At 43.0% G+C, this 15,580-nt stretch overlaps 1 protein-coding gene across 2 annotated transcripts in view; it reads left to right on the forward strand.

The window, feature by feature from the left end:
• Positions 1-15,580, forward strand: part of DOCK2 (dedicator of cytokinesis 2) — a 374,023-nt gene that overhangs the window by 25,809 nt on the left and 332,634 nt on the right. For both annotated transcript variants that reach the window (XM_081091711.1, XM_081091712.1), the window contains exons 5-8: positions 340-436; positions 3,359-3,507; positions 13,104-13,239; positions 14,633-14,787. In XM_081091711.1, the coding sequence (XP_080947837.1) occupies positions 340-436; positions 3,359-3,507; positions 13,104-13,239; positions 14,633-14,787 (537 nt within the window). The remainder of the gene's footprint in view (positions 1-339; positions 437-3,358; positions 3,508-13,103; positions 13,240-14,632; positions 14,788-15,580) is intronic.

Genomic DNA, 15,580 nt, shown 5'->3' on the forward strand with positions numbered 1-15,580 from the left:
TTCCCTCATCTAATCCAAATTGATTCCTGCTCAGGTCTGATTCTGAGTGGCTATCAGTACGTTTGGAGAATCAAACTTTTCATTGGCAACTGCCTTTGGACTGTACTAATTAAATTAACCGTGAATAATGAGCTTGAAGGGCCCACCCCAGTAAAGGAGGACATTAAAAGGGAAGCCTCTTGCATTTGCATAATGTAATTGGTGTGGCTGTCGGAGGGGACAGCAAGTTCACAGCAAGGACCCTCTCAGCAACTGCAGCTTCAGGCAAATTGGCCAGCATTTTGTCCTGTTAGCACCTGGGTCCCAATTTCACACCGCTTTCTCTCCTGCCTTAAATAGAAATATTGAGAACATCATTCCTGCAGAAATTCCTCTGGCACAAGAAGTGACGACGACGCTTTGGGAATGGGGCAGCATCTGGAAACAGCTCTACGTGGTGAGACTCCAAGCCCCGTTCCCAGGGATGGGCGCTCCTTGCAGTCTTCGTTTGGTTCAAATGTGGAATGTAGCCTTGAACAGGGCAAGGGGGCTTTACTGATATAGTAGGACATAGTGTACACGAGGACATCAAGGCCCAGAGGGGTTCGGTGACTTTCTCAAGGCCACACAGCCAGTTAATGATGGAGCCATAATAAATGGGGGTCTGGCGTGATCCTTTTTTAAACGAATGCAAACATTTTCAAACTTGAGTGTCTTAAAGAATCACCTTGAGAGCTGTTACAATCTAAAGCTTACTTCAATGGGGCTCTGCCGTTTTAATAAACTCAGGGGGTTTTGATTTCCTGGTCTGCTTACAACACCTTCAGAAACACTGTTCTCGTATGTTAATTAACTAATGGCTGCTGTCCTCAGATCTATGAGGAAACTCTGACCCTGGAAAAACAAAGAGCGCATTTTGCATCTGTTTTCCCTGTATTGAATCGAATCTAATTTGAAGTCCTCCTTTGATGTTTCTGAAGTTCTAATGAAAGCAATTAGCTAAGAAAACCATTAAGCTGCGAGTGAAAATGTCAACCACGGCTCCCCGCATATTTGTTACAGCACCTGCACAGCTGCTGCTGTACACACACGGTTTGCAGACTTACTTTTACAGTCATAAATGTTAACTCCCAAGTGGATATTTCATAATATATGGTCATCGATGCCTCCAATTCCGTAAGTTCTCCGACAGTTGTTAGGAAAGTTTGGGGTACCAACAGTAGACTTGAGGGTCATGTGGAGCATTATTCATCTCCACTCCCCTTTTGAAAACATCTCATACACATTCGCCAGGGAAGCTTGGCGTTTCCCCTGGAGAAATCCTTGACAGCAAGTCCATCATGCCCTTGACCCTAGTAAACAGCTCCTTAAACTTCCAATATTCCAGTATCGCCTTTGTGAGTCTTGCCTTATTTCCACACCATCTATGTAATGTGTACTTAATACCTAAATTGGCTCCCTTTTTAGTAAACTGAAATGATTCGCATAAGGAACTGTATAGCAAGCTATTTCATTCTAGCATTTTCTGATTCTCCGACACCAATTGGATGCCCTACGATTCAATTCAATTTAACACTGACTCCCCAGAGTTTGTGTCAGACGCCATAGATTTAAGGGCTCAACCCTGCAAGATTTGTCACTTCAGATGCCAGTCACAAGTCCTGCGTCCCCATTTGGGGGTTCTCATGATTCCTCCCCAACCCCACCTCGGGCTCTGCTCAGAGAGTTCTGGAAAGAGCTGTATTCATGGTTACTGCTTTATTAGAAAGGATACAAGGCAGGAACAGCCACATGGAAGAGATGCCCAGGAAAGGCACTGGGGTGGGAGTGGTCACAGAATTGCTACGCCTTCCCCAGGTGTGCCACCATCCCTATATTAAAGCAAATCTAATCTGTTCACCATCTGGGGAGTTCCTTGAACCTTGTTGTGGAGGGTTTTAATCAGTCTCATTACATAGTCATGATTGATTATATCATTGACCATTAGTGGTTGAGCTCAGTTTCTAGCCCCTCTCAGCTCCCTGGAGGTTGGGAGTGGGGAGGTGAGAGGGAAGCTTAAAATTCCAACTCTCTAACCACATGGCTGGTTCCTATGGCATCCAGCCCTCATCCAGAGGTTGTCTAGGGGCACTACCAAGTGTCATGTCATTAGCCTAAACTCAGGCTTGGTCGAAAGGAGCTCATTATGAATAAGAAAAGACACTCCTATCTATCACCCAGGGAATGCTAAGTATCTTATGAGCTGTGCCAAGACCTGGGACAAAGACCAAAACTATATTTCATTATACCACACATGCTTTCCCAAATGGAAAGCTAAAAGTACTTGGCACCATTAGAACATCATTCAAATAAATAACATTGAAAACAATGTTATTAAATGCTTGCTTTAGTACCTGCCAAAAGCTTTGAGCCACAGACCTTCTCTCTCTCTTTGTTAAAAAAACAGAAATTAACCAATGTGAGAGAGAAGTTAGAGATGTATTACATGAAGCTGCAACTTTCTCCTTGGCTTGAACAGGACAGGAGGAGAATCACCGTAGAGGCCCATAATATTTGGCATTATGTCTTTGTTCCATTAAAAGCCATATTGTATCCCGAAGATTGTATGCATGTCACACTTGGGGAAAACACTCTTCTAGAAATGGGCCTTTATCACCAGAGAAATGGCCCTAGTTCCCAGCCTTCAAGGGCCTGAGCTCTAGGGCTGGGGAAAGTTTCTCATCTTCTCTTCTTGGTTCTTTGGGTGGTCTACTAATTAAATTAATATAAGACAGCTTAATAGGAGAGAAAAAAACAAATTAATTTCATACTTATGGGAGACCCAAAGGTTTGAGACTCAAAAGGCAGCCAGGTGATGGAGGCTTCCAGAACATCCTGAGCTCAGGACAGGGGAGGGGTCTGGGAATACAAAGTGGAGGAAGGTCATTCACAGGAAGGCAGAGGAGAGCTTTGGAAAACTAAGCTTGCTCTGTTCTGCAGATAAGTTTCTTAGGTACAAAGGTATGTATGGTGAGAGCTCTCTTCCTGGTACAGGCCCTCTTCCAGTGTAAATTTAGGCAGTTGAGGGGGAGGTAAAGAGAATTTTCTGAATCTGTTGGCTTTTGATTGCCTTTAGCTTGAAATAGTCCTCATGTCAAAATCTGCTCCCCTTCACAGCAGCTGCTCATGGTGTTCCTGCCCAAGCATCTTTTGGGATAAGTCAGAAATCATCCTTTCTTTAATCGAGAAGTGATTGGGATTATTACCTTTGCTTTTGGGAAACCCTTGTGGCCCAGGGACAGAGGGGTATATTCAGTGACTAAGGCCACCACCCAGTCCTTTTGTAGCTGGGGAAGGGTACCTCCTGCACAGGTGACTGGGATTGTTTCCTGTCTCCTAGGCCAGCAAAAAGGAGCGCTTCCTCCAAGTGCAGGCCATGATGTACGACCTGATGGAGTGGCGGTCCCAGCTTCTCTCAGGAACGCTGCCCAAGGACGAGCTGAAGGAACTGAAGCAGAAAGTCACGTCCAAAATCGACTACGGCAACAAGTAAACGCTCTTCCCTCTGAAAAGATGCTTTCTCCCCCTACCGACCCCCTTCTTCCCTTCCTCCCTCCCCAGACACTTGGTTTCATTTTTAGATACAAGTTGGCCACTTTCTATTTGGGAAAAGGCTGTTACCAAGGCTGTGCTTGTGTGCTTTTGTCATCACCCCCCTGGGACCCAGGACAGGCAACCAGAGAGCAGGCTTGCTTATGCAGTAGTTATTACCCGGCTGAGAGATTTAGGACACTCATTTAACCTACTTCCGAGGGGCTGGGAAGTGCAGTCATGCTGGCTCACTTTTGGCTTAGTTGTCATTTTATTCCTGCATTTACAAAACTGATCCTTAAATCCCAGTGTGAGATTTAACATCCTTCCCCATCCTAAATTATCCAAGCCCCATACTGTCAGCTAACTCATGCACAGTTACAAAAGCATTTCCTCCAAAGGGAATAGCAGAGATTGATTGGAGTTTGAATGTTGTGAAGTTAAGGAGAACATGAAAAAATTTTTTGAGGCAGGGAAACCTACTGGTAATAATAATAGTGGTAATAATATTTTAACTAACATTTAATCTGGGCTTATTATCTACCAGGCATGCTAAGTGCTCTGCATGCACTGTCTCATTTAATTCTTATAACAACTCCATGGGGTATGCAGTTGTAGTGTCCTCATTTTTTTCAGATGAAGAAACTGAGGCTCTTAAAGAGGTTAAACCACTTATTTGCAGTCACACCTCTAGTAAGTGGAAGAACCAGCATTTAGTTCCAGGCTGCCTGGCTCCCGAGTCCATGGGCCTCACCACTATATGACTTGGAGAGCATTTGAGAGCTGTAAAGGCCTCCCTCCCCTCCAAATGCCTTATTCATTTGTTTATTCATCCCAACAACAAATGAGTGTTGAGCACTTAGGATTGGACGAATTTCCTGCTACGTGTGGAGGCTATAGAAATGAAAGTTTCTGTCCACTACAGGACCACAGCCCAATTAGGACTGAACTCCAGGGAAACTATTGATATGTATTGCTGTCAGTCTGATAGCTTAGGAAAAAGATGTTCTTAAGTTGATTGGAGAAGGAAGTCAAGGAAGGCTTCTGGAGGAGGTGACTCCAAGCTGAATTTCAAAAGTTAAAAGAAGTGGGTCAGAGTGCCCACTTCTTTAAATACCCAGACTGCAAAGTGGGCCACAAGTTTGGAACTTCCCTGAGGAGGAAGTAGAAAGAGCCGATGCAATGAGAATAAGATCATTTCCTAGCAGCCAGGCTTTCTTGCTTTTGTCATATGCACTTGGGAGGAGATCCAAAGAGGAAAGCTAATGGGTCCAACTTACAGCTGCTGTCCATCCCAGGAGCCCAGGCCTTCTGCTGGTGCCGTGGCTGGCAGCTGCCAAGCGTGTCCAAATCTGCTTATAATGCACACGGCCCCAGAGTGACAGGACGACGGGTTTGCCACGCAGCTGCTGCCGCCATTGGTGCGGTGGCTCTGAACACAGCCACAGCTGGGAGTGTGGGAATTGAGGGAGTTTTGCTGCCTTACAGCCATGGCATCTGTGACTTTCAGTTGTTGTGTCCTCCTGGAGGCTCCTGAGATAAAGGACCAAGGATGGAAGGAACGGTCTGGCTCATGGGAAGCCTTTCCTGGGTTAGGGGCTCTTGTAGACCCTGGGCCTCCGGAACAGTAGTTGCCTCCCTTCTGGCCTGTCTCTCCCACTGTGCTGGAGGCTCCTCCAAGACAGCAACTGTCTAACTCATGGCTGTGTGCCAGGGACAGGGTCTGCACACAGTAGGTGCTCAGTGAGTCGTCACTGAAGGAGTGCATGAGTGATGGTGATGGAAGAAAGGGGAGAGAACAGGCCGTCCCTCCATCGGCCTCCCTTCCGCGGCATGGCCCAGCAAGCCCTGTGCTTTTAGTTTCATGCAGTTCCCTTTGGGGAAGTGAGAGATACCCTTAGAGACTGAGGCCCTGAGCTGAGGGGCCCCTTGCTTCGCCTCCCTTCCCCAATGACTTCAGCTGAAAGTGAGAGAGAATGGTGCACCTTGAATTAGTATCGACTCAGAGCTCTGATCTGGGGTGCGGCGAGTGGCCTCCTGAGAGTCAGAAGGCTGGACCTCTGGCTAGAGTGTGGCTGTGAGGTCAGGGAAGCATGACCGGGTACTGAGTGCCCACAGAGTGACCAAAATCAGCCCATTTCCTCCCCAACTTACTCCATTCCTGCACTGAGAAAATTTTGTTGAGCACCAAAGTGGCCCCAAGGACATATATAAAATGCATCCTTTATACATATTTCACAACAACAAAAAGCCAGCAAGGAGGACTAATGATGATCTACTGAGCGCTTGCTATCTGCCAGGCACTGTTTTAGGCACGTTCCATGTATTAACTCATTTAAGTGTCAGGACAGGTCCCCATTTCTCAGATGATTAGGTCATTTTGCCCAAAGTGCTCTGGCATTTGAACCAGGATGCTTGATTCCAGAGTTCAGCGCTTAACCACTACATTCTACTGCCTCCCAAGGACCATGTAGATTGGAGAGAGAGAGAAAGAGAAAGAGAAAGAGAGAGAGAGAAAGAGAGAGAGAGAGAGAGAGAGAGAGAGAGAGAGAGAGAGAGAGAGAGAGAGAGAGAAACAGACATCTGAGTAATAAGTCATGCATTGCTTGAGAGGAGGAAGCATGAGCGAGAAGGTGGGAGGAGGCCGGGGTGGGAGGCAGGGCAGGGTGTGATAGCTCGGAATCTAACAAGACTAGTAGGAATTATTCAGTGAAGAATTGCAGGAGACAGGGAGGGAGGGGGAGAGAGAGGGAGAGAGAGAGAGAGAGAGAGAGAGAGAGAGAGAGAGAGAGAGAGAGAGAGAGAGAGAGAGAATGAATATGCAAGAAGAGCTGTGAGATGAACATGAACAGGGAGAGGAAGGTAGATGGACCAGAACCTTGAGGGCCTGAGAGCCAAGTGGAGAAGTTTGCATTTGTCCAGGGGGCAATGGGAAACCACAGAAGGAGCCATTTCTGTTTTCTTTATCTTAAATTTTTATTTTTATTTTTAGAAAAATGCATACAGTGGGGGCTTCTTCCCTCACCTTCATCTTGGGTTCACTTTCTTGAACAGAAGAGAGCACTGGGGCCACCCCCTAACAGGAAATGTCAAAATGGTCAGTTCTCCAAAACAATGGTCTGCTGTCCTGTGGGGGGCAGCCCTCCTGATGCTGAGTCGTGGGACTCCAGGCAGCCCTGCCCCTCGACTACTAAAGCTCCCAGCTTCAAGTGAGATTGGCAATGGATTGGCTCTCTGTGTCCAAAGAGTGAGGGAGGAATCCTCAAGTGACCCCTCCACACCCAGGGTAGCTGCACCTGGAAGGATGTTTTATTCATACATTTTAGAACTGAATCCACTTTGATAAATTTTGAAGAGAAAGAGCTGGAGAGATCTTGGCATTAAATTATGTATGGGCGATGCTCCATCTTTTCCGAGGCCACGTGAGCCTCTGCTCGGCATTAGCTGAATGCGTTTGTTCCCCCTGAGCACGGCCCGTTCTGCACAGTGGCTGCCCAATATTATGAGTCATATCTAGTGGGAAGTTAATTTCCTAATGAATGTGGACAAACGGGTGAACCTTGGCTCCCTTCTGTTTGCATTTGGATGAGATGAGAGACGTGCCTCTCAATCCGATTCTCAAATAATAGATGAAAGTTTAGTCTCCTTCATTTGTCTTTGCTCTCCTTGCCCAGTCTGGTACCCAGTAGTGGTGCCTAAGCAGGACCCCTATTGGCCTTCTCAGAATCCCCATCAGCCCACCTCCCCTAGGGACAACTGAGGTCCTCCATCTCATCATCAAGTGCAAAAGCAGCTTCAAATTGGGCCTCTGCAAACCTACTCTGGGTTCCCCAATCCAATACTGCTCTTAAACAACTATAACATATACCATAGAGGTCAAGAGTGCAGACTAGGATGTAGTATTCCTTTTTACTAGCTGTGTGATGTTGAGCACATTATTTAGCTTCCATATCCTTGGTCTTTCTTCACCAGTAAAATGGGGGTATTAATAGTATCTCCCTCAAGGGTTGTTGTAAAGGTTTACTGCATTAATGCACATAGAACATTTAACAGATGTGAGCTCATTGCAAGTGCTGTGTGAGTCTTTGCTGTTATTAGTCGTCATTGATGCCAAACAGAATGGCAGATGAACTTGAAACAAATCAATAACAAAGGAGAAAGTGTGTGACCTGGAAATCAGAGAGCTAAAGAGAGATTTGCCCCCAACAACTATGTTCAAGTAGTTATTAAATAAATAATATGTGAATACCTTTTCTGCATTTATATTATATATAAATACTAGAGGTCCGGTGCACAAAATTCATTCACTTAGGGTGGAGTGGGTGGGGTCTCTCAGCCTGGCCTGCCCCCAGGGAATGTCTAACTGATGGCTTAAGCCCGCTTCTTGTGGGGAGCGGGCCTAAGACAGCAGTTGGACATCCTTAGTGCTATTGTGGAGGCAGGAGAGGCTCCCGCGACCACAGCTAGGCTCGCCAGCCATGAGCCCAACTTCTGGCTGAGTGGTGCTCCCCCTGTGGGAGCGCACTGACCACCAGGGGGCTGCTCCTGCATTGAGCGTCTGTCCCCTGGTGGTCAGTGCACGTCATCACGACCAGTCTTTCTGCAGTTTCGGTCAATTGCATATTACCCTCTTATTATATAGGATTGTATTACATCATATCAAATCATATATCATATTAAAACGTTAAACAAATTGAGATAAGGCACATGTTTCCTTTGACCCCCCCTTTCCATCTCTCCTAGTCCTAGGGCCCTATCTCTCCACATAGGTACCCTTGTTGATGGTCTTGGTAATTTGGTGCATTTTGTCCAAGCTTCTCTCTCTGTTCATTGTCACTCATGTACATGCACCCAGATAACATATCTGGCTTGATTTTCTTTATATAAAATACACTGTATGCATCTGTCCATACTTTTTTTTTCTCATTGAGATATCTCATTAAACATATTAAAACAATATTATAAATTTTAGATCCTGCTTCATGAAATTCCATCACAGATCACAGATTATTTAGCCATCCCCTTTTTAAAAAAATTCTTTATTGTTTAAAGTCTTACATATAGTATTACATATGTCTCCTTTCCCCCCATTGACCTCTCCCCAGCCACCCCCAACACCCAACACAAGCCCTCATCCCCCTAGTGTCTGTGTCCATTGGTTAGACTTATATGCATGCATACAAGTCCTTTGGTTGATCTCTTACCCCTCTTCCCCTTCCCTGCCTTCCCACTGAAGTTTGGCAGTCTGTTTGATGCTTCTCTGTCTCTGTATCTATTTTTGTTCATCAGTTTATGTTGTTCATTATATTCCACAAAAGAGTGAGATCATGTGATATTTATCTTTCTCTGGCTGGCTTATTTGTCTTTACTGCGCTTCCCCAATCTGGTACCTGGTAGTGGTGCCTAAGCAGGACCGCTATTGACCTTCTCAGAATCTCCATCAGCCCACCTCCCCTAGGGACAACTGAGGTCCTCCATCTCATCATCAAGTGCAAAAGCAGCTTCAAATTAGGCCTCTGCAAACCTTAGCATAATGCTCTCCAGGCCCATCCATATGTTGCGAATGGTAAAGAGTTCTCTCTTTTTTATAGCAGCATAGTATTCCATTGTGTAGATGTACCATAGTTTTTTAAAAATTATTTATTGTTTAAAGCAGTGGTTCTCAACCTTGGCTGCACATTAGAATCACCTGGGAATCTTTTTAAAATCCTGATTTCTGGGCCTCATCCTCCAGAAATTCTGTTTCTTTGTTACTAATGTTGTGGCCCCACCCCATAACAAAGAAACAGAATTTCCAGAGGATGAGGCCCAGAAATCAGGATTTTAAAAAGATTCCCAGTTATTCTAATGTGCAGCCAAGGTTGAGAACCACTGGTTTAAAGTATTACATGAGTCTCCTTCCCTACCCCCCCACCCCCACCAATTGACCTCTCCCCCATCTACCCTCCCCCAAGCACAAGCCCTCACCCCCCACACTGTCTGTGTCCATTGATTTTGTTCATATGCATGCATACAAGTCCTTTGGTTGATTTCTTACCCCCTCACCCCTCGCCTTCCCTCAGGTTGTACAGTCTGTTCAATGCTTCTATGTCTCTGGTTCTATTTTTGTTTATCAGTTTATGTTGTTCACTATATTCCACATATGAGTAAGATCATGTGATATTTAGCTTTCTCTGGCTTATTTTGCTTAGCATAATGCTCTCTAGTTCCATCCATGCTGTTGCAAATGGTAAGAATTCCTTCTTTTTTACAGCAGCGTAGAATTCCATTGTGTACATGTAATTTACCACAGTTTTCTAATCCACTCATCTGCTGACGGGCACTTAGGCTGTTTCCAAATCTTAGCTATTGTAAACTGTGCTGCTATGAACATAGGGGTGCATATATCCTTTCTGATTGGTGTTTCTAGTTTCTTGGGATATATTCCTAGAAGTGGGATTACTGGGTCAAATGGAAGTTCCATTTTTAATTTTTTGAGGAAATGCCATACTGTTCTCCACAATGGCTGCACCGGTCTGCACTCCCACCAGCAGTGCATGAGGGTTCATTTTTCTCCGCATCCTCGCCAGCACTTGTGGTTGTTGATTTGTTGATGATAGCCATCCTGAAAGGTGTGAGATGGTATCTCATTGTTGTTTTGATTTGCATCTCTCAGATGATTAGTGACTTTGAGCATGTTTTCATATGTCTCTTGGCCTTCTGTATGTCCTCTTTTGAAAAGTGTCTATTTAGGTCCTTTGCCCATTTTTTGATTGGATTATTTATCTTCCTTTTGCTAAGTTGGATGAGCTCCCTGTAAATTTTGGAGATTAAACCCTACTGGAGATAACATTGGCAAATATGTTCTTCCATGCAGTGGGCTTTCTTGTTGTTTTGTTGATGGTTTCTTTTGCTGTGCAGAAACTCTTTATTTTGATGTAGTCCCTTTTGTTTATTTTCTCCTTAGTTTCCATTGTCCTAGGAGCTGTATCGGTAAAGATATTGCTACAACATATGTCTGCTATTTTGCTGTCCATGGAGTCTTCTGAGATTTTTATGGTTTCTCATCTTGCATTTAAATCCTTTATCCATTTTGAATTTATTTTTGTGTATGGTGTAAGTTGGTGTTATAGTTTCATTGTTTTGCAAGTATCTGTCCAATTTTCCTAGCACCATTTATTGAAGAGACTCTCTTGACTCCATTGTATGCTCTTGCCTCCTTTGTCAAATATTAATTGAGCATAATGGCTTTGGTTGATCTCCGTAGCATAGTTTTTTAATCCACTCATCTGCTGATGGACACTTAGGCTGTATCTAAATCTTAGCTATTGTAAATTGTGCTGCTATGAACATAGGGGCACATAAGTCCTTTCTAATTGGTGTTTCTGGTTTCTTGGGATATATTCCTAGAAGTGGGATTACTGGGTCAAATGGGAGTTCATTTTTAATTTTTTGAGGAAACTCCATACTGTTTTCCACAGTGGCTGCACCAGTCTGCATTCCCACAAGCAATGCAGGAGGGTTCCTTTTTCTCCGCATCCTCGCCAGCACTTGTCGTTTGTTGATTTGTTGATGATAGCCATTCTGACAGGTGTGAGATGGTACCTCGTTGTTTTGATTTCCATCTCTCAGATGACTTAGTGACTTTGAGCATGTTTTCATATGTCTCTTGGCCTTCAGTATGTCCACTTTTGAAAAATGTCTATGTAAGTCATTTGCCCATTTTTTGATTGGATTGCTTATCTTCTTTTTGTTAAGATGTATGAGTTCCCTGTTAATTTTGGAGATTAGGCCCTTATTGGATATGACATTGGCAGATATGTTCTCCCATGCATTAGGCTTTCTTGTTGTTTTGTTGATGGTTTCTTTTGCTGTGCAGAAGGTTTTTATTTTGATGTAGTCCCATTTGTTTATTTTCTCCTTAGTTTCTATTGCCCTAGGGGCTGTATCAGTAAAGATATTGCTACAACATACGCCTGCTATTTTGTTGCCTATGGATTCTTCTAAGAGTTTTATGGTTTCCCATCTTACATTTAAGTCCTTTATCCATTTGAATTTATTTTTGTGTGTGGTGTAAGTTGATGATATACTTTCATTTTTTTGCATGTATCTGTCCAGTTTTCTGAACCCCATTTAATGAAGAGACTCTCTTGACTCCATTGTATGCTCTTGCCTCCTTTGTCAAATATTAATTGAACATAATGGCTTGCGTCGATTTCTGGGTTCTCTGTTCTGTTCCATTTGCCTATATGTCTGTTCTTATGCCAGTACCAGGCAGTTTTGAGAACAGTGGCTTTGCAGTATAGCTTGATGTCTGGTACTGTGATCCTTCCAACTTTGTTCTTCTTTTTCAGGATTGCTGCGGCTACTCAGGGTCTTTTTTTTTTTTTGTCCCATATGAATTTTTGGAAAGTTTGTTCTAGGCCGGTGAAACATGCTGTTGGTATTTTAATGGGGAGTTCATTGAATCTATAGATTGCTTTGGGTAGGATGGACATTTTAATGATGTTGATTCTACCAATCCATGAACATGGTATATTCTTTCATTTGTTTATGTCTCCCTCTATCTCTTTTTTCAACATCCTATAGTTTTCTGAGTTCAGGTCTTTTACCTCCTTAGTTAAGTCTATTCCTAGCTATCTTAATTTTTTTGTTGCAATGGTAAATGGGATTGTTTTTGTTTGTTTGTTTGTTTCTCTTTCTGTGAGTTCATTGTTGGTGTATAAAAAAGCCATAGATTTCTGGGTGTTAATTTTGTATCCTGCTACATTGCCAAATTCATTTATTAAATCTAGTAGTTTTTTTATGGAGTCTTTAGGGTTTTCTATGTACAATATCATGTCATTGCGAATAATGACAGTTTTACTTCTTCTTTTCCAATTTGGATGCCTTTTATTTCTTTTTCTTGTGTGATCTCTATGGCTAGCACTTCCAGTACTGTGTCAAACAGGAGTGGTGAAAGCGGGCATTCCTGTCTTGTTCCTGTTCTTAGGGGAAATGGTGTTAGTTTTTGCCCATTGAGTATGATGTTGGCTGTAGGTTTGTCATATATGGCTTTTATTATGTTGAGGTATGATCCCTCTATTCCCACTTTGCTGAGAGTTTTTATCAGGAAAGAGTGTGGCATTTTGTCAAATGCTTTTTCTGCATCTATTGATATGATTATGTGGTTTTTATCTCTCGATTTGTTTATGTGACATATCACACATTTATTGATTTGTGAATATTATACCATCCTTGCATCCCATGGCCATTACCTTTTTATAGACACTTTTTTTCAACACTTTGTTAATGCAAATAATGCTGCAACAAACATCCTCATTTCAATGTAAGGTGTTTCTCTAAGTTCAATATCTCAGTAAATATACATTAATACACATGCCACAGTCCCTCCTAAGGAGGCTGTGCTGCATCAGTGTGACTCCCAGCTATGTACAAGGCTGTGGGTGTAGAGCTGTTCTGTGAGAGTCTATGATCCTAGAAATCAGGTGAACTTTCTGGTAGAAACTCCTCACCGATGTCCCGAAGGCTTCAGCCTCTCGTGATTTATACTCCCCTCCCATTTTGCTTTTCAGAATCCTTGAGCTTGATCTGATTGTCCGAGATGAAGATGGAAATATCTTGGACCCTGATAACACCAGCGTCATCAGCTTGTTCCATGCACACCAGGAAGCAACTGAGAAAATCACAGAGCGTATCAAGGAAGAAATGGTGAGCTTTGTGAAACAGGCTTTGACCAAGATGGGCAGGCACTCAGTACATCATAAACTTAAAATGATAGGCTAATTAACCAGACTATTTTCCCTATGGACAGAGATGATCAGTAACCACATACTTTTTACTGTGGTTTTGTACTGGGATCTGTAATTCATTCTGTATCCATCCCATAGGTAGTTTAATGCCAGTAAATTTCCTGTTCTCATAGAACTTTATAGCCCAGAGAGGAGAAAAGAAGAAAGGCAGTAAAAAAGTAAATAAACAAATGAAACAATTAATTACAGGTGGTGGTAAGTTTCTAAAAGGCAATAAACTAGGGTTATGTGAATCAATGAACCAGGAGCTATTTCAAAAGGTACCATGAAGAAAGGCTCTCTCAGCAGTGACATCTGAAATGACACTTGAATAATGCGAAGGCATCAGGCCTGGGTAGAGCTAGGGACAAAGTGTTCTATGCAGAGAGAACAGCCAGTGCAAAGGCCCTGAGGTAGGACTGAGTTCTGAATGTTTGAAGAGTAGAAAGACCAGTATGGATGGAGTATGATGAGCAGTGTGAGAGTGTAGGCAACGCCTTGGAGAAGCCGGTAACAGGAGCCAGGTCTTATAGGACCTGAGGAGTCATGCAAAAGGGCTAAGATGTTATTTCAAGTGTGGTAGGAAGCCAACAAAAGATTTCAAGGAAGCAGTCTTTTCAAGGTTAACATCTGATTCATAATTAAAAATAATTTTAACCACAGTATTTGAAAGCAACCTTATTTTTAGATTTATTGAGATGTAATTTTCACACAATAAAAATTAACTTATTTAAAACTAGTCTAATGAATCTTATTAATACATAGTGTTGGGTAAACTACACCACAATCAAGATATAGAATGGTTGCATGACCCTAAATGTTTCTTTGAGTTCCTTTATAATCCATCCCCTTCTACATCTCCAAGCCCTAGGCAATTTCTAATTTGCTTTTCAAATCTTTATCAGATATACATTTTGCAAATATGTTTCCACCCAGTCTATGCCTGGCCTTTTGATTTTCTTAAATGTGTCATTTCATAAGCAAATGTTTTTAGTTTTGATGACGTTTCTTTAAGCAATTTTTTTTCTTTCACAGTTTGTGCTTTTTATGACACTAATTTCATGAGGAAGGTTGGGGCAGTGGTGGGAAACCAAGATGGGAAAATCAAGGCCAAGAGAGGTTAAAATCAAGGCAGTGTGAGAGTGTAGGCAAGTGACTTTGGCTCAGGTTGCAGAAACTTTGGGTTGTAGAGCTGAAAATACTGCTGAAATTTTCGGGCTCAAAACCTATGTGATTCTCAATATCCTGAACCATCTTTCTGTTGTCCCAAGTGGTGCTGGGCTAATTTTCTCTTTCTTCCTCTCACCTCTCAGTCAAAAGATCAGCCAGATTATGGATTGTCTTCCCGGATCTCCTCATCCCCTACTCACAGCCTCTATGTCTTTGTGAGAAACTTTGTGTGCAGAATTGGGGAAGACTCTGAGCTCTTCATGTCTCTCTATGACCCCAACAAGCAAGCTGTCATAAGGTAGGTGTGGTCAGTGTTGCCTGACTTCTCTGCATGTGGAAGGCTGGAGTTGGTGGACCACCGAACATCTTTTCTTTCCATCATCACTTGTGCAGAAATTCCCACCCACAAGAGAAACTGAGCCTAACTGAGAATATGAAATAACTTTTTTTTTAGGGCATGGAAGTCAGGTGGGAGTATTTCTTACCACCACTTTTTTTCCAGAGTTGGGTTATGGTTTTGTAAATAGTTCTGGTTTCTGGAAGACAACCAGAAATAACAAGATTCAGAGAGGTAGCATTGGATAGAATAGAAAGAACTACTTTAAAATGGGAATTGAGAATGAATGGTGCAAACTCTGTATCCTCCTTAGCAGCAGTGGCCTAAGAAAGAGTATGAGCTCTGGGTTCACATCCTGACATCCCCACTTATTCTTTCTCTCTCTCTCTTTTTTTTTAATATATTTTGTTTATTTTTTACAGAGAGGAAGGGAGAGAGATAGAGAGTTAGAAACACCATGAGAGAGAAACATTGATCAGCTGCCTCCTGCACATCCCCTACTAGGGATGTGCCTGCAACCCAGGTACATGCCCTTGACCGGAATTGAACCTGGGACCTTTCAGTCCACAGGCCAATGCTCTATCCACTGAGCCAAACCAGTTTTGGCACTTATTCTTTCTCAACCTTGGGCAGGTTATTACTTTTTCTTCACTCTGGGTTTTCCATATGCACAATGTGAATGCCAACTTCACAGGGTCATTTCTTTCAAGCTTTTAATGAGGAAAAAAAAAATCACATGAAGCCCAGGGCTGGC

This window comes from Myotis nattereri (genome assembly GCF_964212035.1).
Source record: "Myotis nattereri genome assembly, chromosome: 5".
In the NCBI taxonomy this organism is placed as follows: Eukaryota; Metazoa; Chordata; class Mammalia; order Chiroptera; family Vespertilionidae; genus Myotis; species Myotis nattereri.